Below are 26,640 nucleotides of genomic sequence, written 5' to 3'. Positions count from 1 at the left end.
TTGCCATACAAAAAGTGTAAGAAAAAAGAGGGGACAATGTCCAAACTGTAACTACAGAGAGCTCAGCAGAGTAACAGGTAGTGTGTGCTTCGCTGCATGAACCGTTCTTCATACAATGTGTAGAAATAAATCCAGTGTGTTGTCGATGGTGTTCACTTTGTTTGACTCTGCACACACACACACACACACACACACACACACACACACACAGAGCTTCCTGTACCACTTCTTGTTACTTGTATCCCAAAAATAACCGGCCTAGTTTGAAGACACCGAATCGGTTTCCTTCTTATAAAACGTACTACTTTCATGTCTATGAATTAAATCCCAAATCTTATGTGACATCAAACACACACATCTCAATAATTAGATTATATATATATATATATCATTTATATTGTACTTTCAAATACAATTTAACAAAACATCCTGGGCCTAATAAAACAAATATATTATTACTCCTTTTTTTTCTTTTACTTGAATTCCAAACACATACAAATATTATTGATTTGTTCTTCCACTATGTGCAAAAGCCAAATGAAAATACAATGAATGAACATTTGTCTTTGAAAAAAAAAAAAAAAATCCCTTATTAAGACATATTAGGCTGAATAAACTCTGTTGATGAAAAACAAAAAAGTACAAATGAAAGAAACGGTTAGAATGAGAAAACAAACCTGCAGTCTGACGCTGAACTAGTAAAGAACACGGACGTGGTATCAGACACAAATTGCACATTTTCACCTATGAGACAAGACTTCACAGTCTAGTCTAAACAGTATCAAAACAGTGCCTGTTATCCAGCAAGAGACTGACAAACTGATGCATCCTGACATTAAAACAAAAAAAAACAAACATCTGCTTTAAAGTGATTTCATTGATGGACATTTTTTCATCTAATAGGCCACTTTTACAACCCGGTCCGGGAAGAAAAAAACCTTCCTGCATTTGAAAAAGGAACTACAGTATTAGTTTGTAAACACTTGGCAACTTTAAAAAAAAAAAAAAAAAAATATGAGTAAAAGAGGGAACCACCCAAACGTTGTTTAATGACCTCACTTCTGAATGAGTGACAGGCAGAATACACAGCACTCTGAAAGGAAACTCATTTTGTCACACAATTCACTGGAATCATGACGGACCTAAAAACAATATGGCAGCTACGGTTGACGTAACATCACGTCCGATGGCTAATAATCAGCTAGGACTTGAGTGAAGCAGTGCTGTAGATGTCGACTACACCCCCCCTCCCTCCCTCCCTCCCCCTCCTGGAGTTCAACAGCCGACACCTCACTGGTACGTAAACGACTTAATGGACCCTTTTCAAAGTTTACCTGAACAAAGTGTTAAATAGATAGATTGCCTTCATATATATATATATAGATAGATTTATATATTTATCTATCTATCTATAGCTAGATATATAAATCTTCCTTTCAAGAGAAGAACAATGACATCATCAAATATTCCCTTGAGAGAGAATAATGTCCACTTTGTCCGTCTTCTGTGTAAAGAACTACAAAACTGACTCCATATTTTCACAGAACTCGTGGTCCTCCAGGTTGTATATAAACTTTGTCCTGTCCACTTGTTTGGGGCCGTCCGTGAGCGACGGGTAAAACTCCGTGCGTGTCATGTGACCCTCGTGGCTCTTGATGTACTTCTTGTAGTTCCTGTGTAAGCAGTACCACGTGGTGGTGTAGAGGAGGAAGGCCACGCCCTTGAGGATGATGGCGAGGCTCACGTACAGGTGCCTGTAGGCCACGTTGTCGTAGAGCAGACAGGCGCCCTTGTCGCCGCAGTCCGAGCTCCAGAAGAGACAGGTGGAGTCGATGCCGGCGCCGAAGATCAGAGGGGGCGGGATGAAGCCTGCGAGACAGCGACACGCGGAAACAAGAGTCAACAACTCTGTTTGCACAAAATAAACTAAACAAAAAAACAGAAGAAAACCTCGACTTGGTGTGAATTCTACGTCAACACTAAATTATCAATGTATTTTTTTTTTACCTGATGTGATGGAGCATTTTGTTTTGTTTAGTTTTGAATGTTCTCTTTGGTTGTGATCTTAATGTATGTTTCTTTTTGTATCTATGGTTTTGATATAATACTTTATTGTATTGTATTTATATGAATGTAAAAGAAATCAGTCTGTCTTTGCTTTAATAACTTAGCTTTTAATAACTATTTCCACAAGTGGAAGTGTACATACCTTGTATTATTCTGTTATTGTATTTTTTTTCTCCCTTTATTTAACTGATGTACATATGTTTGATTTTTTAACTTCTTGTTATTTTTGATAATTACATTCCTGTTTCCTTTCTTCTTTATCTTTATCTTAAGTCATGTTTGTGTTTTTGTATTTCTTTCTATGTGCTTCTGTGATTTCTTGTTAGGTTACTTTGTGCTGCGTTTTTCCTTGTCTCTGTTGCGCTCGTGTCTTTTAACTCACACGTCATAACTCAGTCACCGCCTCGTCAAACGTAGGTGACGTAACTCCTTTACAAGGTCACACATTCACATTGAAAGAATACATGTTTGTAGGTGCACGTTAAACATGAAACAGGATCGGTGCTGATTTTCTCCTCGAGCAAAACAAATAGTCAAGTAGCTGTTGAACTTGAGCTAAAACTCCAAAAGACTGGACACAAGAGGACAACTGTGTGAGGGGTATTGTCATGTGACTTTTTCAGCTCTCATACTATTCCTCCAACAAACACAAAAAGTACAAGATGTACATGTGTCTGTCCTAACACCAAAACAAAGAAAGTAAGCCGAGAATACTTTAGCATGAAGACACAGTAATCACTTTAAATCTTACACAATAGCACAAAAAGCATCTTCCATTGTTCTTATTATTCTCTTATATCTGGTCTTGATGTTATCTTACATCTGATACTGTCTACATGACTAGCAACAAAGGATCATTAAAAAAATACACACTTCCTTACACACTTCCAAAAACACTAATATTTCATAGACAATATAACGTTATGCCTTTTTTTTTAAAGTACAGTATCCCTTTGTGTTTTTAGATTTCTTGATTTGGACTTTGTTCATTGTGTTGCCTCTTCCATACCTGAATGTACACTTCTTTCTTCACTCTTATAAGTTCTGAATGTTTGAGTATTAACACAGAGCCAGAGTCTCTGAAATTAATATGTTGACTGATAAAAAGTTCTCACCCAGGAGTCGCAGCAACAGAAACAACACTCCAAGTGCGTAGGATTTCAGTTCAGGGCTCACAGTCCTTCAAGAGAATCGGAAAAAAAAAAAAAATTACTTTTATTGTTCGTCACTGCACCGCACACACGCTGATATGTTTCTATATTCACAACATGCCTGATCAGGATGATAACGGAGGGAGTCTGGGCCATGGCTCCGACCAGGCTACAGGCACAGATCACACACAGGAAGATGAGGAACGACTCCTGGCAGCCCGGCGTCGGACATTTCCCTGGCACCGCTGTGGCAGATTCACTCTCAGAGGAAACACAGGCACACCCTGTCAGATTCTGTGGAGGGAAAAAAATATGAAGGGGTTCATTTAAGAGCTATATGAGAAGTACACACATGTTGTAGTCGAGGGCTACACTCTGTTAACATCTGGAGGGAAATCTGGCATCAGTGAAGAGGAGTGATTGATCCTTGCACAACATTTCTGGCTAACCTGCTGCAGTGAGAGAGCAGAAATAGAGAGATATTCTGTGCAGCTGAGCAGAGAGAAACAGTCTCTGCATGTGATTTGAATATAGAAGACTCTAATCTGCAGATCAGTGCATCTGATCTAGGAACAACTGCAGTAAAAACATGATTGGCTGATTTGTTGAAGCAGATGAATGAAGTATGAAATGTATGGATTTCTTTCTGCACGACTTTAAAAACAAAGTCATAAACTTCTTTAAATAGAGGAAAAAAAGCTGTTTCCTGTTGTCCAATCACACTGATAATTAACAACCGAGACTTTAATTGTAATTTTTATGATGTGAAATTGCAGTTAGTGAACAGTTTTAAGGTTACAGACCTGAGACATTTTCGACGCGGTCGGAGAGCTTACTGTTCGGGAGCAGCCGGCGAAGCAGGGGGACAGGTAAGTGACCCCGTTTGAGCCGCACACCGGGCTGATGGAGGAGGTGAAGCAGTTGCAGGTACTGATGCACTGGGCTTCTGGTTTCTCGCCCACCTGCAGAGTCCTGAAACGGAGACAGAGACAGAAACCTCAGTGTCCTTGTGCTGCAGGGAAGTAATGACTGCATCCGCACAAACAAAAAAAACGGGAGAAGAACACCTTGCCCTTTTTCTTACTATGCTTCACTTTGAACATCCCCATGGCAACTGCACTGAGTTAAGGGGTTACCAAACCCCAGAGCAGAGAAGACCTGGTGTAAAGCCAGCCATCACCAAAGCAAACCTTTGGTGATGCTGCTTTCAGCTGTTACGCTCCGAGACTGTGGAACAAACCTTCCTGAGAGTCTGAGAGGAGCCCAGAATATTGATATTTTTAAACCCCATCTTAAAACTCATTTATTCAGTCTGGCTTTTATATAAATTCAAATCTTAACATTATTGTTTTGTCTTTTTTATCCTACTACAATTTAAAATATTCTTCTCCTATGTATTAATTTTAATATCTTATTGCTTTTATGTGTCATATTTTATTTTTTCATTTATTATTTATATATATATTTTTTAATTCTTATTGGTGTGCATTAGTCTCTCAATGATTTTATAAACTTTTCTGCACTCTTGTAAAGCACTTTGAACTGCAATTCAATTTGTCTGAAAGGTGCTGTATAAATAAAGTTTGATTGATTGATTGATTGATTTCTTCGGGACCACCATTCAGATAAATAGTGGACTTTTTGTGTGGGGGGGGGATTGTCAAGTTGAGGTGATTTTGGTGACCCCCGTGGACAAAGTGGTACCTCTGATGTCATTGCTAATTTTTTCTTGTATGGGTGTAAGTGCGGTACTTGAAAAATCTCAAGCTGCTTACTTCTACCAGTCAAACATATCACTCATCTTGAATCTCCGCAGTAAACACAGGCTGTTCTGTCAGTGTTCTTTAACTCACTTCATAAACATCTACCCTGCAGCAGACTATAAAGAAATGATCAGTCCTGATACATCAGTATTAATGTCCGATTCTTTAATACAGACATTAACTCATCACAGGAGCTTTAATAAACTTCACAAGTTGTAAGATGTTTTGAGTTTTAGCAGCTAACTTTCCTGTTCCATAATACCTTTGCTCTAAATCTCCTTGATAGGACATGTGACTGATCCATCTTTTTTCTATTTGTATTCAGTGTGTTCAGCCCTGTGAGCACCACAAGGCCACTTTCTGAATTGAAAATCTTTTTATAGACTCGATTAGAAGACACACAGTTGTTTGAATAAAAAGCGAGTTCGTTGTGCCCTACTGACCGCCGGAGCTGATAAGAATTTTTATTTTCACATTTTAGATCCTCGGCTGTTCACCTCTGATAAAGTCCTGTAACCTTGGCAACAGAGTTACTGCTTGTATGTATTTATTAGAATAACTGGGTCCTTAAGATTGGACCAATAACTCTTTTTTTTTTAATACAATCTATGGTACAAAATCTCAACAAAATAATAACAAGAGGTATTCTATGATCTAATAACATGTGATCTGCTGTGCGTTGTTTGAGTTCAATGTCTAGGTTTCTACACTTAATCAAGATCTGGAAGATGTTTTTTGATGATCAGATATATATTCTGGTTTTACATGATGGTTCATTGGTGAGCTGGCAAAAAAACCAGCTTGTCCGCAAAATTGACTCCGAGCTAAAACTGGAAAATCTTGTGGAGGAAAGGCCATCATAAGACCAGTTATCCAGGAAGTTAAACTCTCTGCAGCAAATAACTTTGAGATAATTTTTTTATTTTATTTTAACCATTACAGAATAATAATGGCAAAAGTAGTTGTTTGTACTTTTTTAATAATCTGTTAAAAGAATAGATATGTCTCCTTTTGACCCCTATCCCCTCTATTCAGTGATTCCCCCCTGTCTTGTTTAATTTAAGTCTTGAGTTATTCAGACATAAATGAGAAATACACACTAAATAAATAAATAAATATATTAAGAAAAATAAATAAATAACATGAAGATGTATCTTGTCTTGGCTGCTTAAAACTTGACCTGTGCAGGAAATCAGAAACAAACAGCTGAAATGTATTCAGTCTCTTACCTGTTGGGGTATGTGACGGTCACCCCGGCAACAGGACCCGTGTCACAGCCCAGGAACAAGAAGGAGACATAGCACGCAGTGGAGATCAGGTTGACCAGCATGGCCATGCGGATGGCTCCGAGTGCCGACAGGTTCAGCTTCTTCACCAGCAGACCGCCCATGAAAATCCCCAGACATGCACATGGAATAGCCGTCATACCTTTCAAAAAAAAAAAAAAAAGAACCCTGTTATATTCACTGGTATAACTTGCATTTGTGTGTATGAGCATGTGTGTGTGTGCATGTTTGAAAACAGACCTAGCAGCTGGTTTGCTGAGGTGGTGGTGAGGTTGAACTGCTGCTCGAGGTATTTCCCCAGAAAAGCTGCAAAACCGGCGACCACGGCGATCTCCATACAGGCGGCCAGGATGATGCAGGTGAACACGGGGTTGGACAGGAGGTGCTTGGTCACCTTGGGGATCACTGGACGAATAAGACAGAATCAACATAAATATCTGGGATTGAGATGACTTTTTTAAAACAAATGTTTAACAGATGAATATTAAAGCAAATTATATTTTTTAAACTATTTTCTAATGTTTGCAAACAATTTGTCATAATGTCTGAAACTTATGACTTTTCCAGCTGTGTATAACTCAGAGTTACATTTTTATTCTTATACAGAAATATACATAAAAATATATAAATGTAACAATATCTGTTGTGTATTTAAATGTTTTTATGTGCCTTGAATTCAACAGTGTAGTTCCACAGTGGATCCTGTAAACTCACCCCTGAGTTGCTGACAGCAGGTGGGGCTGTTGGCAGGCTCGTGGTTGCCTACGAGCCCGTTGCTGGATTTAGGAGTCTCATACTCTGAGTTCATAGATGGAGGGAGCATAACCTGCTCGCTCTCAGTCCCTTCCTCCCTCTCCTTGTTCGGCAGCGACTGAGGGAAGCCGAACATCAGGATGGAGGAGCAAAAGAGTAAGGCACCACACAGGAGGAAGCCCGCCCACCAGGCCCCGATCCAACGCGGGTCGTCTGGAGTGATGTTCAGCTTACCTGTGGAGAGAGACAACAGCAAGAGTCAGTACACCACATTACACACAAGAAGACACGTTCAACTAATAATAAAAAAAAAAAAAACATTTGAGGAAACTCACTTGTGTCAATGAAGATGGCATCCACATAGAACTTTGTGCAGACGGAGCCAAGGATGAAGCCACACGCAGGCCCAAACACCAGAGTGGAAAAGAGGATACCTGCACATGACACAGATGTTTAATGTTCTTTTGGTCTGATTCTATTCACCCGACACTTTTAGAAATATATGTATAAAAAGGACAGCTTTGGTTACAACAGACATGAACATGACACTAAAGGTCACAGAAATCCTGAGATGATCTTCTAACCGACTAAAGCAAAAAAAAACACCTCTGGAAAACAAAAAAGATCACTTGCACACAATGTACACACACTTAAGTCAATTATTAAATACCAGTTTTTTTGTTGATTTTTGACACTTGATCCATTTACAATTTGTGTAGTTTAATCCTGAGACCAATATATATATATATATATGTGATTCTTTCTTATTCGACCAGCAAACTCTCAGGATCGGAGTTCTTCCCTCTCCTCCAGAGTTTAGGAATTTGATTTCGAACAACTTTGTTTCAAATTGTAACTGTTTTAAATGATCTCAGTGGTTTCTGTCACAGATTCTGAGTGTTTTTTTTGTGTTTTTGTTTTGTTTTTACTGTGCTTGTAATCTCGACGGCGTTGGAAATGAGGGAAACCTCAAGTGTCTTTTCGAGAATAAATAAAGGTTTGAAATGAAATGAAATATGTTATGCTCTGTTGGTCAGTAAAGCTTAAATTAAAAAAAAAATAAAATGTTAAGTTCAGTGTGGCATTAACTTTTTTTTTCCTTTTTTCAAATTCTGAGCTACAATCAGACTTAAAAATCCACTTTTTGTTCTTTTCAGCTCGGCTTTCTTCTTGCCTTGTCCTGATTGTACTCCTTGAATCAAGACAGCAAACAGGGAAACAGTTTGGGCTGTCATGAAAGATAAAATCAGCCAGTTTGAACCACAAGGCAAGTGCAGCAACACACACAGACACACACACACACACACACACACACACACACACACACATAATGTGACTGCACTCACATGGCTCAGCCTGCTGGCAGGTTAACACAGTGAGCAAAACTGACCCAAACACACACTCCTGTGAGGTAGACACCTGACAACAGAAACCAGTTTGTTTTGTCCCAGTCTGCTGTAGCGTTCAGCGGGAGATATAAAATGTGGTCTAAAAAATCCTCATTAGCGCGCTCTGTCAGCGGGGCAAGAGTCTGACACTGTGACTCAGACTGCAGGCGGATAATGATGAGTCAAAGCTCAATTTGGGGGGACAAATCTCTCTCTGGCTATATGTCGTGTGATGTGAGGTGTTATCACACGGCAGCAGGGAGTGTTCGACTGCATCTAGCACACAGACACAGGCCAGACAGGAATAGTAGCTTCAAATTTGATGTCAGACCAAAATGAAATCTCTGCTGTTCTTCTTCTTCTTCTTCTTCTTTTTTTCAGTCCTGCAGCATCACAATAATCCCTTTTTACTGGCGGCCCGTTGGCCTGAACATCTGCTGATATCAGCACGGTGTCTGCAATAAGATGTTGCTCGGATGCCAGGAGCAGCCACTTAACAAACAAGCATGGAAACTGTGACTAAGCTTCATATGTCTCCACGAGTGCAGATACTGAACGCACGGTCTGCTTCCTGCCTTGACCACCCACGTAGGGAAGGGAGTCAACGCGTTCACACGATTGTAGCCTCATTCACGTTGTAGTTTGTTTTTCACATAAAGGAAATGGCTCACAGACGAGGCTCGCTGCCACAATGTGGACTCGTTTAGGCAGGACAGGGAGAGAAGCACGTGAAAAAAGTAAAGGTTTCATGTGTGGATGGGAGACATCTTATGCGGCTTCACAGAGACACCAGCGCGGAAATTAAGACTGTGAGGTGCCAAAGGTGTACGTGTTTTTATTTTTAGCACTTTCTTCAGCTGTGTCTTCCGTTTTGTTTTGTTTTGTTTCATGGAGAAAAAAAAAAACAGATGTGCTCATCTCCTCATCTCCTCTGCTTCTCAAAAAACAAAATCTAAAATCAGACTTGTACAGAAGGAGGGTCTCACAACCACAACCATAAACAGCACAGACACTCAGGAAGAAGCTGTTGTGGCTATAGACCAATGAAACAGTGCAGTTTAACAGCACTTCTTTTTTTTTTTTTTTAATAAAGTCTGCAGTCGATATGTGAACATTTTGCCTGTGGTGTGTGTTGCAAACGAGGCCTGTGCCACTGTCTCGGTTTCTAAGTGTTTCCTTAGAAACTAAATGTGTTGTTCTCTCATAGCAACAACTTCACAATAGCTTTCACCACAGGAAGCCGAAAAGAGGAAATTCAGCGAGTGAAATCACCTTACAGGGGATGATAGCTCAGCGAGCCCCCGAGTCCACCACCGCTGAGAAGATAAATGTTCCTCTCCTGGTCCATGGCGCTCCCGATGCTTTAAGAAACTCTGTCTCATTGATGATAACACTGTACCACAGCACGAGTCTGGCATGTGGAAAAAGATATGAGGGAGCATGCTTCCTTATCAATCTGCTTGCTTCTGCACATGGAACAGGATGTGATTATCTTCACATGGAAGAATTAAATTGATAAAATGTTGTGGTCTTTTTTTTTTTTGTCTTAAGATTAAAGCCATAATAGAAATAGCACACACCAAGCGGAGGCACAATGGGATGAAGGTCACATCATCACAAACTGGGTCTTGTATTGGAAAGATAACCAAAGTTTTTAAACCAAGCATTGCTTCTGTGAAGTCTTTCCTGATTTTTGTTCTAGCCTTCTGTTCTTAAATCGCTATTCTACAATTCTACAATTCACCTAGCAGACGCTTTCATCCAAAGTGACGTACATCAGAGAGTAAGAACAACACAAGCAAGGATCTAGAAAAAAGGGAACAATGTCAGTAAGAGCAAACGATCAGCTTTGAGTCTGATTGGACACACAGGTGCTGACAGGAAGTGACCAGAGGCAAAGCACAACATTGAGGGCAGTTCTTGAGAGCTCTAATCAGTATAGAAACCATCTTATAAGTCGTCGTTATCAAACAAAAACCATCGTCACAACCATCATCATCATCAATAATATGGAGACCATCATCATTAAGTTAGTAGGTATTCATGAAAGAGCTGGGTCTTTAGCTTTTTCTTTAAGGTGCAGAGGGACTCTGCAGATCACATGGAGTTTGGAAGTTCATTCCACCACCGGGGGGCGACAGAGGAGAAGAGTCTAGTCAGCGTCTTAGGACCCTGTTGTGAAGGTTGGATCAGACGCCTTTCATTGGCAGAGCGTAGTGGGGAGGAGGGAGTGTAGACCTGGATGAGTTAAAGTAAGGAGGAGACGTTTTTGTCGCTGTTTTGTAAGCGAGCAGCAGAGTTTTAAATTTGATGCGAGCAGTAACTGGGAGCCAGTGTAAGGAGATGAACAGCGGAGTGACGTGTGCTCTTTTAGGAAGGTTGAAGACCAGTCGTGCTGCTGCATTTTGTATCATCTGCAGAGGTTTGATAGTGCATGTAGGAAGACCTGCCAGTAGAGAGTTGCAATAATCAATGCTAAAAAAAGACAAACCTCTTGTTGGGCTGCTAACAGTTGAACAGTTGATACAAAAAAAAACCTTGTTAAATTGTCAGATTTGGAAAAAAAGAGTGAAAGTGTTAATTTACATTCTTGCATTACCACAGCACAACAACTGGGTTAGCAGCTAGCAAGGCAATTAGCACATGTTGCTAGCTTTGTTATTTTAATCTGGCAACATTTGCTGTTTTCTAATGTCCAGTCTCTTTAGTAAGCTTGAATAATTATCTAGTGGCTGTTGCTTCATTTTTTACTTTAGCTGAACAATGGTCAACACCATGCTAATGAATATACTGACTTCAGCTAGTTAGCGTAGCTTGGCATGCAGACTAAAAGAGAGGGAGGACACAGCTAGCCTCTTTCAGTCCGTAGTTAAATATCTGCATTGAGGCTCTCTCAAATGTTCCAATTTTTCCATACAAACCTCAGGATGTTAAAAATATCAATTCATGTTAGTATATTTACGTGATGTGCGACGAGACTTTACCCAAAGCTAAGCTAACTAACTTTTCAACACAGCTCTTAACTCAAGATATTAACAGAGAATAAATAAGGATGCTTTTCAAAACCTCAGTGCATAGGCAGACCTATATTCCTCGTCCACTTTAGCGCTATTATGCTCTGTTTTTGATCTTTTATTTTTAACTGACCCACTTGCTTTCAGGTCAATAATAAAAAGGCAAAGGCTTGTACAAGAATTCAAACCAAATATTTATATTTTTTGGTCTGACGGGATTAAAAAGAAGACAAAAAAAAGAACAGAAAACCCCCTAAATAAAGCACATTAAATCTCCATGAAGGACAATTCACGACCACGGCTGTGGGTAATCTTTGTAAAGCTCTACTTCTCCAAACTGCCTCTAAAATCCCTTTTCCCTTCCAGCGGTCCTGTGTGGAGATAAGTATAAAACAAACTAATTTGTTCATGTTCTACTTCTGCTGAGCCTTTTAGTATCCTGTGAATTATACTCTCAGGGGAGCATGTCAAGATGTAATTCAATTACAAAGCTAGACTCTAGTGTTTTTGTCTCCCTCTAATTTGTTTAGAGACTGATAGAAGAGGCAGGAAAAAGCTGGCCATGAGGCTTGTACTTCTTCCGGATATTAATTAAGCCGCAGATGCATCCTAACCCTACGCAGTCCATTCAGAAAGTTGCCTTAAGACGAGTATTACATTTAAAATGTTCACACAAGATCACAGACACCTTAGCTCATCTTGTGTAGATCAGTCAGTTTTTCGCACGTAGTGTTTGTGGTTTTGAAAAAAAAAAAGAAAAGCTTGACGTCCTGCTATCTATCTTCGCACCTTGACAACATTATCACAGAACAGCGTGACTTACTACAAAAAAAAAACTCCATCTTCAAGACTATTTAAATGCTAAGCAAAGATTTAGCCATCCTAGAGGTGATGATAACGGTGACTTTGAATAAAATCACTCCTGATTTTTAAGTGGAACTAGTTTAAACCCAGAGAGAGAGGCAGATTTGAAGCTGTTCAACACAGATAAGAAGATAAGCATTTAAAAAAAACTCCCAGTTGCAAAGTGTAGCTACTTTAGACTTTTCTAAACCCGAAAGATTGAGATTATAAACCCAGCGCTGCTTGAGCTCCAACAGCTCATGCTAATAGAAATGTCAGATATACTACGCCTGCAGCGTCCTCGCTTTCCTTCCCGCTCTAATTTCACAAAAGGAATTTCTTCTCCTTTGCTATTAATCCTGCTCAAGTTGGTGCAGTAATCCCCTGAGCTAAATAAGAGCGGAGTGGGATGTTTGAGGCCAAACAACAGCTTGTGCCACTTTCACAAGAGGCCCAACTGAAACTGAGAGTGAGAGGAAAGATCACTGATGGATAATCCCAGAACTAGCCTCTCCACTCTGCACCTCGTGGGACCCTAAACACAAGTTAAGGTCAAGAGGTCAACTGAAAACGGAAAAAAAAAAAATTCTCCAGGCACAAGTTTTCAAGTTTACATTCATAGGGACTAAAAAGTTTATTACTGTTTGATATTAAGAGCTTCCAGACAAACGTCTTAACATCCTCTGTGTAGAAGAAAAAAGACATTTTGAAGATTGAAGAGACTCAGGAGAGCCGCTTTAACAGGCCACAGACGTCTCACTAAACACTGGCTGGTTTTAAAAAAAAAAAAAAAAAAAAAAATGTCCACTGACGTAAAATGGCGTCACTCAAGCCGACATTTACACAAAAGATCCAGAACACCTTCACACGACACCTAACAACCGTCCGTCTGCTTCCTGGAAACACACTTCCTCTGCTTTCTTCAACTGCACAGAAACAGCAGGCACAACTGTCTACTGTTTTCTGGTTTGTGAAAGATATTTAGTAGAATGCGGAGGTCAAAAGGTCGAATGATTTTCATGTAGAAAAAGCTCTAATGCTTTTTGTTTGTGCCTTAAAGTTATCGGTCAGTTTTGTGACTGAAGGTTCTTTTTTTTTTGTGAAGTGTCTCGAGATAACAGTTTTTATGAATTGGAGTTATACAAATAAAGATTGACTGGTTAATTGATGGATTTTTGGATCCAGTGTGTGCTGGCTATCTTAACATAATGATAGATGGTGGACTGTGTTTAGTAAACGTAAGTTAACAAAGTGTATGATTGAGAAGTTAACCCAGCAAGTGTCAGACTGAAAACGACTAAAAAAACACATTAAAACTCAATACAATGGTTACCATGGGTCAATTAAAAAACCTGATCACAGTTCACTGTACTCATGAGTGTAAATGTTATTAACTGGAGTTGCCTGCTTACTGCTTATTCTTCTGGTTTTATAATCTATGTATTTTGTCTTTGTTGTTTTTTGTCTTTTTTTTTTGTCTTGAGAATAAAGTAAAGGTAAAATGAAAATGAAAAAATGAAATAGAGAATGCTAACTCTAGATTTGTGAGACTCTTGTGCCTTTGTTTTACATCACATACAGTAGAAGTAGAACACCAAAGTCTTCACGGGGAGAAGCTTCTAGGTGGCTGAATGACTTCAGCAAAGGGCATTTACACAAGAGACTGTTTTTTCAACCCTGTGTGTAACCAAAAGTCAACGTTGACTCATTGTTTTAACCACAATCGTTTTGCACCAACACCTAACTAAACCTAACAGTCATTTTGGCAATGACGCAAGCCAGTGTTTCAACATGTAACAGGCAGTTATGTTTTAGCTGTAATTATACTATTTCAGGTTTAGGTTTATGTTTTAAGGCCAAAATGTATTTCAATGTTGACTAATGGTTCTTCATCGTACATGAACAGTTTACTCTTGGTGTTTAGAGAAAGAATAAACCGTGCACATGACCTGAGCAAACAATGCAGCTGTTTTAATGACCAGAAACGTAAGAAATACATTTCTTGTTATCATGAATCATGTGCTTTTGATAATGTAGATGCATATCTTAAAGGTCCAGGAACTCCAGGTTTTAATAACGTCATGGTAGTCTATTTATCACTTAAGTGTTATTAATATGGAGGAAGTTATCAGTAAATGTAAAATCTGTATTAAAGGTCACATATTATGCAAAATACACATTACCATGGTTTATCACATAATAATATGTGTCCCTATGAGAAAAGTCCATACTTTAGATGCTCCACTTTTCAGAAAATGTGTGCTCAACCGGTCAGTTTGATTATTTTACCTTCATGACATCACAAAGGGGAAGTAACCCCTCCCCCAGGTTGGTGACACTCCCACAGCTAGGTGTTTGTTCTGCCTTGAGTCTACCTCTCCTACATGAACAAAAGGGCATAGTGCAAGAAAGCCAGAGCCACATCCTTTTCCAGTGGGGCGTGGAAATAGACGGGCTAAGAGGCATGATAAAATGCAGGATCAGAGTGGATTTTAAGCAAGAAACTTCATTTTTGGACATTTGAGGACTTATTTAAACCTGGTGAAAAGGGTTTAATATGTGACTGTTTTGTAGTTGAATCTTAATATTCAACATGGATAAATCACTCACATACTGTATATGTCGTTGTAATAATGAAAAAGTGCTCGTTCCATTTGTCCCTTTTTAAAAAAAAATAATAAAATGACCATGTTGCCAGAGAATTTGTCAATATTGTAAAAAATAGACTAAGGACACACTGTCCATATTGAGAGATCATATCCTTAGCAAGTGTATGGGTTGGTCCCCTGTGTTAGTGTAACTTTAACCTGTTCTTTTTTTATGAATAATCTCAAAACTCTTTGGTTTTGTTTTAACAGGTCAATCATTTCTGTTTATTAGCACATATACATAAAGGGACTTTTTCACTACCTTCACACAGGTGGTTAAAAAAACCCGCACATCAGTAAGTGCCCAAATGACTTGATTGACAACCTGCAGCACAAACCCCTCAAAGACATTTCATGAGACATCAGGTCCTCAAACGTCACTCACAAGTGAGAGGCTAACCAAGGATGCGATTACATAATCTGTGCTTTCCAAATTACCAGCTGCAACATTTGCTAATATCACAGTGAGACTTTGCTGAATACTTACTGAACCTGCATGATGTAATCTGACATGGCTGGAAAGATCAGTTTCTGTAAACATTCATCAAATATGTATAATATGTGTCAGAGGAAAGAAGAACTGAAAGAAGATTGACAAATCAGGTCATGGATTTCTGAAGTTTCATTTCATTGCTTGTTTTTTTTTTGTGGTTGTTGCTGTCACATCTGATCTCAATCGCAAAGTCGTTTGTCTTCAAGCGCTCTGAGGGAAACTGACAAAATTCTTATCAAACATTTCTCACACAAAAACGAGAAACTCCAACTTCCTCCCCTTAACTGTCGGACGTGACTGCTTGCAGTAATTCTCAAGACTCTCGCTAACTGACTGCCTGACATTTGGTTAACACCTGAAATGTGAACCTGTGAACAACAACAAATACAAACTCACTGCCAGGAAATGAGTCAATTTAAAGGATTGAATCCTCTTAAGAGTGACTGAAGTCAGACGTGGACGTAGTAGTTGTTGTGTAAACTCAGCCGTGCTCATGCAGACAGGATTAGCACACAAAAAAAAAAGAAGAAGTAAAAGGCATGCAAAAGTGGCCTATAAGGTAAAGCAAGTTTGAAGTTGCCAAATCTTCAGTGATCCATAAGTAAGAACGAACCGCATTAGACGGGCAGCTTTGAAGCCTCGGCCCCCCCTGAGTGGCTTTTAGTATCAGCGTCAACATCACCTGTCAAGGAGCGCATCATTCACTATGACGGCAGGAAGTCTTACTTAGGTTTTTTTTATAAAATACTTAAAGAGTCCTGGGGGAGCCATGTGTTTGAAACTTTGCATTTAATTTGATACATAAATTATTTTTGTGTCTCATGAGACTTTCCAAAACGTCTGCTTTCAATTATAAACCACACTGTGTTCCGCTGCAGTATTAACTTTTATTGCATTATCTAAAAGCTTTTAGAGCGGTTTATATGCAGCTTTCTTCATTTCATTTCATAAAAAATACAAATAAAGTAAAACTCAAGATACATGCATGGACACAGATTCTTGCTGACTCTTGAATCTTCAGCCTTTAAAGTGAAAGAACATTTTTGTGAATTACCTGGATTTATTTCTCACAAGCCAAGTGTGTTTATTCCATTTGATCCAGTCATCAACCCATAATATCAAATGCACTTTAACATGCTGTCTTTAAATCTTTAAATAAGAAAAACGTCAAATATTCTAACACAGTTGAAGACAATTCCTTTTTCTGATGATCAACTTTTTGTCACACTTTTCATTTAATGAGCGGAGGGGGGGAGCAGTGAGATGGCTGCTTGGTCACATATACCCTGTAGTAAACCCTGTTGGGTCTAAACAGCCCTGACCTAAATAACAAGCCAAAGCTTAAAGTCGGCTCTCGACTCAGATTCAAATGCCATTACATCAGGATCATCCTGCTTTGACTTCCGCTTGCGTCGAAACATCTCAAAGTTGAAACCAAACCCTCCTCCCGCACAAGTCCGACTCTGATCTGATATTTAAAAAAAAAGTGTCTTGCCGCTTCATTAGCTTCAAACTTACACTCCAGCAGAGGAGTGTTAAGAGCGGTTTCACTGACGCCATATGGTTTGCTTTACAAAGTGTGCGGCTTAAGGGCTCGTTTAAAACTATTAGCATCCTGACCCTGAGGATGAGCAGCGGGGTTACAGCCAGGCGACGGGCCCGGTGGTGCGGCCCTGCAGAGACGCTGGCCTCTCAGCGGGCCCTCTACCCCTCTACAACCTGTCACTTCAAGCCCAGCCGGGGCTCCATCTAAGCCCCTGAGAGGTCAAGGCCTAAACGTGCGGTAAGTCTGGGCCTCATCCACTGCCTCATGCCAAACGCCCGATTGAACACAGGCCTGTTACTGTATGAGTCTACACTGCTGATAATAAGATTATTGTTATGAAGCTGGATGAGCGGGAACCTACTGTACGCACAGTTTGAGTTTTATGACATCATCAGCTGCAACTAACAAAAACAACATTGATTTTCTCTATACTCTTTGGTTTGCTTATGTCAGATACAACAGGATTGCTACGACAATAAAATCAGGAAATGTAACATCCGATGCACTCAAATATTTTAATTTCAACACTACTATCAACAGTTTAACACAAACATATAAGAAAACTGGTAAATTATTTATTTTCATAAATTCCACTTATAAGCAGTTCTATAAGTACTAGTCACATAAATATGTAATGATTTGTTTATTAAGATTTTCTTGTATTTATTTTAACAAATTGCAAAACATTTGTCAAGGGTGATGATTCCCTGATTCTCTCAGTTTAATAACATTATTTGAATATTCTTTGGTTTTGACGTTTATCCAGGAAAACACGATACTTTTATTGATATATATATTTTTACTCTGAAGCACTTTGAGATTTTTTTTTCAAAAATGTAAAGTGCGTTACAAATAAAATATACTATAATTATATATATCTTTTTGACACTAATGCAATTATGAAGTCATAACTCCAGTATCCTGATTGTACTGTAGTTTTGATTTGATAATATGAATACATACAGAGTGTTATATCAGAGGGAAAAAAAAGAGTTCATGCTGAATAAAGATCTTTTTGTCCCCAACAGATCCCTGAACTATTTCATTATTCAGCAGCTGAGAGAAGTGAGCTGCCACATCCCATGACTCTTTGGACGACAATACAGAAGGAAAAAAAAAAAAATCACTTAAGTAAAACACACTGCAGAGGGATGGAAGGAGATACATGGAAGTCCTGTCATTGAAATAAATGCTTTTTTAATCCGCTTAAAAAAAATGGACAGTCAGTCCTCTTATATAAAATAAGATGAAGTGAGGCCTTTATATGACATTTGGGGTCAAGTCTCTATGTATGAGTTTGTAACCGGTTTCTCCGTATGAATACATTTCAGAAGGTAACACATGAATAGATTATAGAAGCAAGCAAACAAACAGGCATGAGGGAAATTTGAATGAGATCTAAATAAACAAATACGATTTTAGATGGATTTTACAAAACAATATATCAATAATATAAATCTGACAAAACTCAAGCTTCTGCCACAGTCCATTAGATCTTTAAAGAGTTTTATATTGTAAGAGTTTAATGAAAATAGTATTTTTTGGAAGTCTTCCTGCCACCGTCTCTGTCACTAACCCTCTCTGTGATATTTTTTCACTTTCACCTCTTCACCACACTCCCCTTGTTTGCCTCTCTCCACACCTGAGCCAGTGTCTCATTAGCCTGACCTCGACCGCCCACCTGCTCACATGTCTCCCCTTCATAAGTCTCACTCCATGCCTCACAGTTTCCTTTCTTTGCCGATCATCCTACCTGTGTTTGGTGATCGTCTTTTTTTTTTTCCCTTGACATTTTTTGCAGCTCAAACTTTGTCCTTTCTGCTGGTACCTCGCCGCCTGTTTATGAAGGGTCTTAGAGTGAAGAGGCGATGAGTATAAACTTAACTGAATAAGTTCTGACGTAACAAACATCGAACTCACATTAGTTATCAGCTGGCCTTTTAAAGCTTGAATCAGACTATTTGAATCATTATTCTTTGTTTCTGGGCAGCATACATCGTGGCAAGTGTGAGAATTACAACCGTATGTACAATTTCCCTTACCTGAAAGTAAGCTTAGTAGTGAGCCCAGTAAAATGTCTTAATAAGGTGATGGAAACTCATTCACATTACTTTTTTTCAGCATTTAAAAGTTCAATTCAAACGTCTTGACATTCGAATAGAACACAACTATTCATCTTTAAAGATCTACCTGGGTCAGCCAAAATTGTTGCGTAACAGATGGGTAGGAATCTCAAAATCCAGAAGTACTTATGTTCATGTTTGTATCACGTTAAAGTCATGGCAATCGTCATATATTCAGTTGTGTATTTGATATTAGTTGGAAGAAGGGCACAGCTTTAATGGAGTTATAAGATTGACCAAGTCTCCAAGGACCAACACTGATAAGTGTGACGTTTGTCTCGATGAAAAAGGTGCAACAGGAGAGCGATCGGGCTGTCAGTCAGGCATTAGAGGAGACATTTTAAATGTGTCAGTAGAATAATAACATGTGCAAAAATAAAATGAGTGCTTCTGTTAGAGGCTCCTGGTTTCTATGTGCTGCAGCCACAGCCTGCAAAAATATAACAGAACAGAGCTGATGGTGAATGTTATCATGAAATCCTGAGTGTTTTAGAAATCAAAGTATCTGCAAAAGAGAAAAAATATTCAAATCACATGTTTTTGTTTGACTATTGATGGATTAATTGATTTTGTTTGTTTAGTTTGTGTGTTAAGTTGAATCCTTAATGTATAAATCTCTTCTTATTCTTATTTTTTTATATTTGAAGTGCTTATTTACTATGTATCTATTCTTATATTGTTTTATTTGCTCTGATAACCTGCTGCTGTAACACCACAATTTCCCAGTTTGGGATCAATAAAGTAATTCTATTCTATTCTATTCTATTTAATATTTTTGTCTGCTGGATAATAAATATAAATGTTACTTACTATCCAACTATGAAGTCAGAGGTTAATTATAGAGATAGAAACTGTAACCTACCAGGAGGAAAAAACATGTCAGCCTAAATGTGTCCAACGTATGCATCAAGGACAGAGGTTTACCATCGTGTTCGGCTGTAGGAAACCAAATGAACCAAATAAATACTATGATAACTGAGAATGTTGTGGTAAAACCATAATGTTTTAGAAATAAATGATTTAAAATGTCGTGTTACCCGTTTTTCTTTTGGTCAAATTAAAAGCGGCTGCATGCTGTGGTATTGAACCTTTACTTGTCTTCCTGCACCGGGCTCTTCCTCCAACCTTCTAGGTCAATGGCATTAGGCTACTTTAACCTGACACGCAGTCACTTAATCTTTGAGTCCAATTAACCCGTGTGATCACACTCCAACCATTCCAGGAAGTAGTAAAAGCCCTCATTAACCTAAATGGCATCAGTATTAGGAAGCTCTAGCGAAGGTCCATTTGTTTTTCTGTCATGTCATACAAATTCAAATCCATACTCCTAATTAATGAACTGATCTTTATTGTTAGTAACCAGACAGCAGAAAGCTTTTTTTTTATCCACGCTGTCAGGTCTTTTCTGTGCAAGGCTAGCATTTTATATATTACAGTAATGCAAGCTTTCACAACAAGAAAAAAACTGTACTTTTTGGTACCGGTACGTGATTGGCCAGTAGTGAGAGTAGCATTAAGCTCATGGGCAAACAGTGCTCTTATTGGTATTTATGTTAAGTCTCTCTTATTTAATGCTTTCCATAAGTGCTGGAAGTTGCAGCTCGCTTTTAACTGCACATTTTTAGACTCCATTTCAAATCAATATCAATAAACGAGCATGAAAAGTGTGTCGACCCCGCCCCTCTGTGTGTCTGTGTGCGATAAATATGAGCAAAATCATTGATGGAAAGAAAAAGAAAAGTAACTTACTGCACAGAGATATTCAGCATGACTGTGGTCCGCTTCAGAAAACACCAGAAACACCGTTAGCTACGACGTGACACATGCACAGTAAACATTATAAAGTTTTTTCTCATGCGCTACACGGGCATGTATGTGCCCGATGATGAATCAACAAATTGTGAATTATCCTGATTCTTAGCGTCACATTTGTCTGGGTAAAATGATCAGGGCATGATTCTGACAATTCTCGCTCCTGATAATATCGGGTCTCTTGAGTCTGCGGACAATCATTCATATGTGACAGGCGTCAATCCCTTCTGTCACTGTTAACAGAGATGCTGCATCTTCAGTGAATCATCTGAGGGTTGTTTGGTCTCAGTATAAAAATAATCTTACTTTAACATATCAACGTTTAACTGTGATGAAAAAAAAGCTCTGACGTACCGGGGGAAGCATCCACCAAACACTGCAGACTATTACACAATAAAGGCTTTATATGCAATTTTTTGATCCAGCAGATGTCGCCCTTGAGCACCAGCATGAAACCAAAACAACTCGCGCTGCATTGTTGTGTTAGCATGCTAATGCCAGCGATCTTTATTACGCTCGTATCTTCACACTGCATGTAAATTTACCTGAAATGAGCGTGATCTAGAAACACAGTTAAGCAGTGAGTACAGTATGTTATTCTTCTTTTCTCTAGTCCCTCAATTAAACAGCTTTTATACGCGAGGGGAGGAGTCAGCCGGCCGTCCCGGCGATGTAAACAAATTGAAGATAGGACTCTGAAAACTCTGAAAACATCACAGACAGTGGGACTCGGGTGTTACACCCATTGTAGACAGTCATGACTCACAGAGTTATTGTTATATATATATATATTCTGTACATATATTCTAGTTTCATTTAAACTTTTGGTTCTTAATTGCACTGTACGTTGTTACTCTTTTTACTCTATCTTCTATACTATTTTCTATTTTTGCATCGTTAAGGAGAGCTTGGAACACAAAAATGTAATTGCCAGCTATGACCGCTTTGCCTGTTATGTTGTGCATTTGACTAATAAAGATAACTTGAACTGAGTTATTTTCAGAGGATATAAAGCCTTTAATGACCTTAATTGAATGGTAAAAAAAAAGAAAGTATAACCATAAGAGTTCATAGGCTACAGTCAGAGTTTATTAGTTTACTTAAACTGTCTGGGGAGTGTATTGACAATGGCATGTGCTATACTATATTTCTGTATAGTAAATGCCTTATAATAGTAAATACAATTACATTCCCTTATTGTGTTGAGAAGTATTTTACATTTAGACATCTTTCATGTCATGTGTGTAGTTTTGCACCAAATAATGAAGAGTAGTGTTCGATAAGAATATCCATAAGTATCAGTATCGAGTACAGGAATCGATAAAATCCTAACGATACACATTCCGAGTCATAAGATTACATTAACAGTATGGGGAAGCTGTCAAACAGGGTATTGTTGTGTTTCTGGAAATCCATAGGGCTAGGCAAGACTCGGTGTAGGATCAACACAGGAGGGAGAGGGGAAAGAAGAAGCAACAGATAGACCGGGGGGGGGTTACTTTAACAGAGCAAAGCCTTGTCTTTCCGCTCTACCACAGTGATCTGTTTGTAATCCTGCTTCAGATGTTTTCTTGGAGAAGAGACGGAGCTGCCCACGCGCTCCATTGTTGGCCAGTTGGGTGGTATAATGAAGGCATGGAGGAGAAAGGGCAAGAGACTCGAGCGATGTGTGTGTCTCTTGCTCGAGAGCCACAGCTGCTCTATTGAAGACTAGAAGCGCCAGAGAGGTCCGGGACTCTCAGTCAGCAGCTGCTACCAGCTTCTTCAGCAGGTGGCTTGGCCCTAATTATCAGGATGGGAGATGCCAAAAGTCTGCCTGAACCCCTCTTACACGGGAGTTTGTGACAATTATATTGACAATTGTGCACCATGTCTTCCAACAATTATACACAAAGTGTGCCGCATCCTGAGGAAGAGGGGGGGGGATCAAAAGGGGGGAAGGCCAGATGTGGGAAGTTTGGAGGAGAGATATGGTTGACTGAGAAGTAATGAGTCAAAAGACACAGTATGAAACAGTACATTTTGCTCCTGTTATTTCCATTTCCATCTATATTAAAAAGGAAATAATCTTCAGAAAAGGTAAAGGGGTAATAATGGATTTGAAGTGTCAAAAAAATGTAAATTCTGGTCGGCGTTTTTTGTTTTGGATTTTGAACATTTCAAAAACTCAGAGAATCGAAGTACTTTGAGTTTTCTGTTGTATCTTTCATCACAAGAAGTTCACTGATTTACACAAGTAACATACATGTGGTACATATATACAGTTTATATATGTACCACAATCTGAGACGAAAAGGCATCTTAACTTTAATGTTATAGGTCAAATTCATGTAATGAACGTCTGGTTAAGAGGCTAACTGACTAGCCGCTTCATAGCACAAGTGCCGTAAAGGGCTATGTACTTCTCGCAAGATAAACTGCGAGCCGCGGTCTGAAGTTACATGAGTGGGTTTCAGGCGAACGGACATTGGGAGAGATACCGATCTCCGCGTTGAAAAAGATTGCACTTTTTGACCGACATGGAAACTTCTATTTTAAAAGGTGGTTACACACAAACAAAAGTTTCATATTGTTGCTTTAAGAAAAACAACTACCCTTAACCAAAGAGTGTCTGATTGGTGGAACTCGCTGTTACCATGGCAATGTTTCCCGCCCTTTGGACGCAAAATGCGAACGGATAGTTTCGCTAGCAGGCCACCTAGTTAGCTAGCTAACATGAAATGTACTAATTAACATTGTTATTTATATATTATACAACGCAAACTATAACACACAATACTTTTGTATTAACAGTATAAACACTATCACAACTATTAAAGTTACATTTAGGAAGAAGCGATATCATTCGCAATGGATTGTGGGAAAGGTAGTTCCTTGACTGAGGATGAAAGTAATGTACGCAGTCTTATACCTTTGCCCTTTTCTGAATATTTTTAATGCCGCTTTGGCGTTGAATCAAATGCACTATAGACACAATGTAGGGGTAGCGCCAATCTCTTTATATAAGGATTTTGTGAAATGTCAATGGAGGATTTAAATGGGAGAATTTACTTCAGTAACTAGAGCCTCCAAAAAGGTATAGGCGGTCACTGTTGAGCTCTATTGACGTAATTTATGTATCGGATATCAGACTGATGGTGTCGATCGACGTCATCATCAATCAAGAAAAGATCTTTAAGCATTCTAAACATTCTCAGTTTGCACAGTCTCACTTTGAAGACAATTAGACTAAACTGCCAGTGAACCACAAATAGCCTCCATCAAGACGTTCAGACGAGTTGGAACAGCTCCTTCTGTCTGATCAAATTTGAAATAGAAATGTTTTGTGTAGAGGTTTGTGTAGCCTTTCACATAATACCAACAACGACAACAATATTATTTATGATAAGACAAAATATTTGATTCAGTATCGGTATCAGTAAATAATATGTATCGGAATAGGATCAGAACTACAAAAAAAAAAAAAAGTATCGATGCATCTCTACAAAACAAGGCCAATTATAATCTTGTCAGAAACACTACATATTACACCACCTGAAAAACACAGCGTGCATGGCACACAAACAACGAGAGACAGTGAGAAAACACACTGTAGGTTTTTTTTTTATTGAACACCTTATGTTTGAATTTCATTGTGACAAGAAGCTGTGTGAAGCCGCACTAAATGGCGCCTTTGTATTTTTTTTCACAAGTCAAAAAATGTGGCGAGGTTTGACAAATAGTTGTTTCTATTTCAGTGCAAATAAAGACATTTGTGAGAGAGAAAGTCTTTGGCCTCAAATTGTACCAAAGTAAGCAGAAAAGTCTCGCAATGGAGTGAAGCCAGAGAGAGAAAAAAAACATCTACTTCTGCTTGCACATCGAGGAAATGAAGGTTGACTGAATGAAATAGTTAATTATAATGACTGCCCACCTATTGATCAGAGTCCATTTAATTAGGCTCTTTTATCCCTCCCTCTCTGCCATCAGTGATATGAGGATTAAGTGCTGAACATGCTTCTGAGTAATCCTAGGAGCACAGAGAGCAACCACTTACACACCACTCAATCAATGAGGCTTGTGGATTTGTGGTAAAGCCCACAAGCACAGCGTGAATCTGTATTTCCTGAGCCAAGACCTTGTCCCAAGGTTAGGCCTCACCGTTCACTTAACAGATAATATTGTTTAAAAGAGCAAGTGCAAAATAAGCACAGTACGGGAGCTGACCAGTAGTCTGCATGTCCGCCCCTGCAATGTGTTGTAGTTTGAAAGTGAGGCGGAGAAGAGCAAGCAGCTGCATGGAACAAACTGAGCATCTCAATCCAATAGTTAAAAAAAAAAATAGCCTAACAAACCAGCCGTTTCTGTGGCAACGGCCTGCTGATGTTGCCATGTTTATGATCTGTCTCCTCCCATCTCTTATCCCCTCGCTCCTCCCCCAGTGGATGACACAAAAAATCCCCTTTTTAATCAGCAGTGACAGAGCCTGACCCAGATTGCCGAAAGGAGGCTGCATGGTGGCGTTGGGAGGTTTTACTGAGGCCACAGGGAGTCATGATGATGGAGGAGGAAAAAAAAAGAAAAGAAAAGGTGCAACAGGCATGTTTAGGGGCCGAAAGAAAAGACACAATGCAGCCACACGGAGCACCTCTCAAGCTAGTGCAAGATGGTGACCTGGCAGAAAAAGTGCTTGTGGCTAAAGGGAGAGGCTTCAACATACGTCTCTTCAGGCTCTGGTGAGATTGCCTGAGGGGTCTCAGTTCAGTTTTCCAACACTTATCCATGTCCTGCAGAGGTCTGACCCATTTCCTCGCATCCAAAATTGTATCACTTTATCAGATCCTTTACAGTCCAGCTAAAGGATGGAGATTCTTTAGGCAGCAGAGGCCTGTTAAACCAGCTCTGAAAAATGGTTCAAATTCGCCATGTCAGCAGTAACTGGGGCCAGTTTAACAACAACATTTTAAACCGGTTGATTTCTCTCTTTGAATGTTCTGAAAAGCAAGCTGGCACACCTCCAAATAACACAGAGGACAGTAATTACAACAACAACACACACAGCATTAGAATTCCTACTGATGAGTGATAATATCCAGGTTTTATGAGAACTCTTAAACCCTTAAAAGTCATTATATACTGTGTGTGTTTTATGAGTTGCATAGCACATACGCTATCAGTTGAGAGATTGAAAATGGACACTCAAATTGTTCCCTAACTGCAGGCTGATATTGACTGCCTGTCATCAAACAATATGGATCACAATTGTGGTTGTTGTTGTTTTGAAAAGCCTGGCCTCATCCATCAACATGAGTTAGAATAAATCTAAAAATGACAGAATTTTAGCTTCTGTGGGCAACCCTAAACTCAGAATGTCAGTTTTTCTTAGTTCTACAATGTAGTACATGTCATTTAGTTTCTTTGCTTTTTTGGTACAATTAAAAATGGATTTGCATCATAAATGTTTAGCTGCTCCCCTCTTTACGTGTAAAAGCTTTTAAAACCAGGACAAATTGAGGGCATTTAGAGAGACCTTAGGATCTTCTTCACTTGCCAGACCATCCAACACGCAGGACTGTACATCTAGCAAAAACATGCAGCGCCATAATAAGAGTGTGAATGCATTATACTATTCCACAAAAACAGCAGATTGACGGGGGGTGGGGGGGGGGGTGGGGGGTGGATTCATTACTGACGAGCAGCCAGATGATGCAGCTACTACACAATCTGACACTCCAACAGAAATGTGATAATGTAAAATACATCAAGTCTCCACC

The 26,640-nt window shown here is 39.1% G+C and overlaps 1 protein-coding gene and 1 long non-coding RNA gene across 3 annotated transcripts in view; both read right to left on the bottom strand.

Moving 5' to 3' along the window:
* Positions 1-1,266: 1,266 nt before the first annotated feature.
* The window catches only part of slco3a1a (solute carrier organic anion transporter family member 3A1a), a 40,331-nt gene continuing 14,957 nt past the window's right edge, over positions 1,267-26,640 (bottom strand). The window contains exons 3-10 of one of the 2 annotated variants that reach the window (XM_061035229.1): positions 7,356-7,454; positions 6,982-7,254; positions 6,508-6,672; positions 6,211-6,409; positions 4,022-4,190; positions 3,340-3,512; positions 3,183-3,247; positions 1,267-1,869 (exon numbers count right to left, since the gene is read on the bottom strand). In XM_061035229.1, coding sequence (XP_060891212.1) covers positions 1,517-1,869; positions 3,183-3,247; positions 3,340-3,512; positions 4,022-4,190; positions 6,211-6,409; positions 6,508-6,672; positions 6,982-7,254; positions 7,356-7,454 — 1,496 coding nt within the window. In that variant the 3' untranslated portion in view covers positions 1,267-1,516. The remainder of the gene's footprint in view (positions 1,870-3,182; positions 3,248-3,339; positions 3,513-4,021; positions 4,191-6,210; positions 6,410-6,507; positions 6,673-6,981; positions 7,255-7,355; positions 7,455-26,640) is intronic. The other variant, XM_061035230.1, reaches the window with a different exon arrangement.
* On the bottom strand, positions 2,375-3,162 carry LOC132972425 (uncharacterized). The gene is made up of 2 exons (XR_009672911.1): positions 2,655-3,162; positions 2,375-2,616 (listed from the first exon to the last, which is right to left on the bottom strand). It is a non-coding gene; the product is annotated as an uncharacterized LOC132972425 (long non-coding RNA).

This window comes from Labrus mixtus, chromosome 4 (assembly GCF_963584025.1).
Source record: "Labrus mixtus chromosome 4, fLabMix1.1, whole genome shotgun sequence".
Classification (NCBI taxonomy): domain Eukaryota; kingdom Metazoa; phylum Chordata; class Actinopteri; order Labriformes; family Labridae; genus Labrus; species Labrus mixtus.
This window is presented reverse-complemented; position numbering and strand designations above follow the sequence as displayed.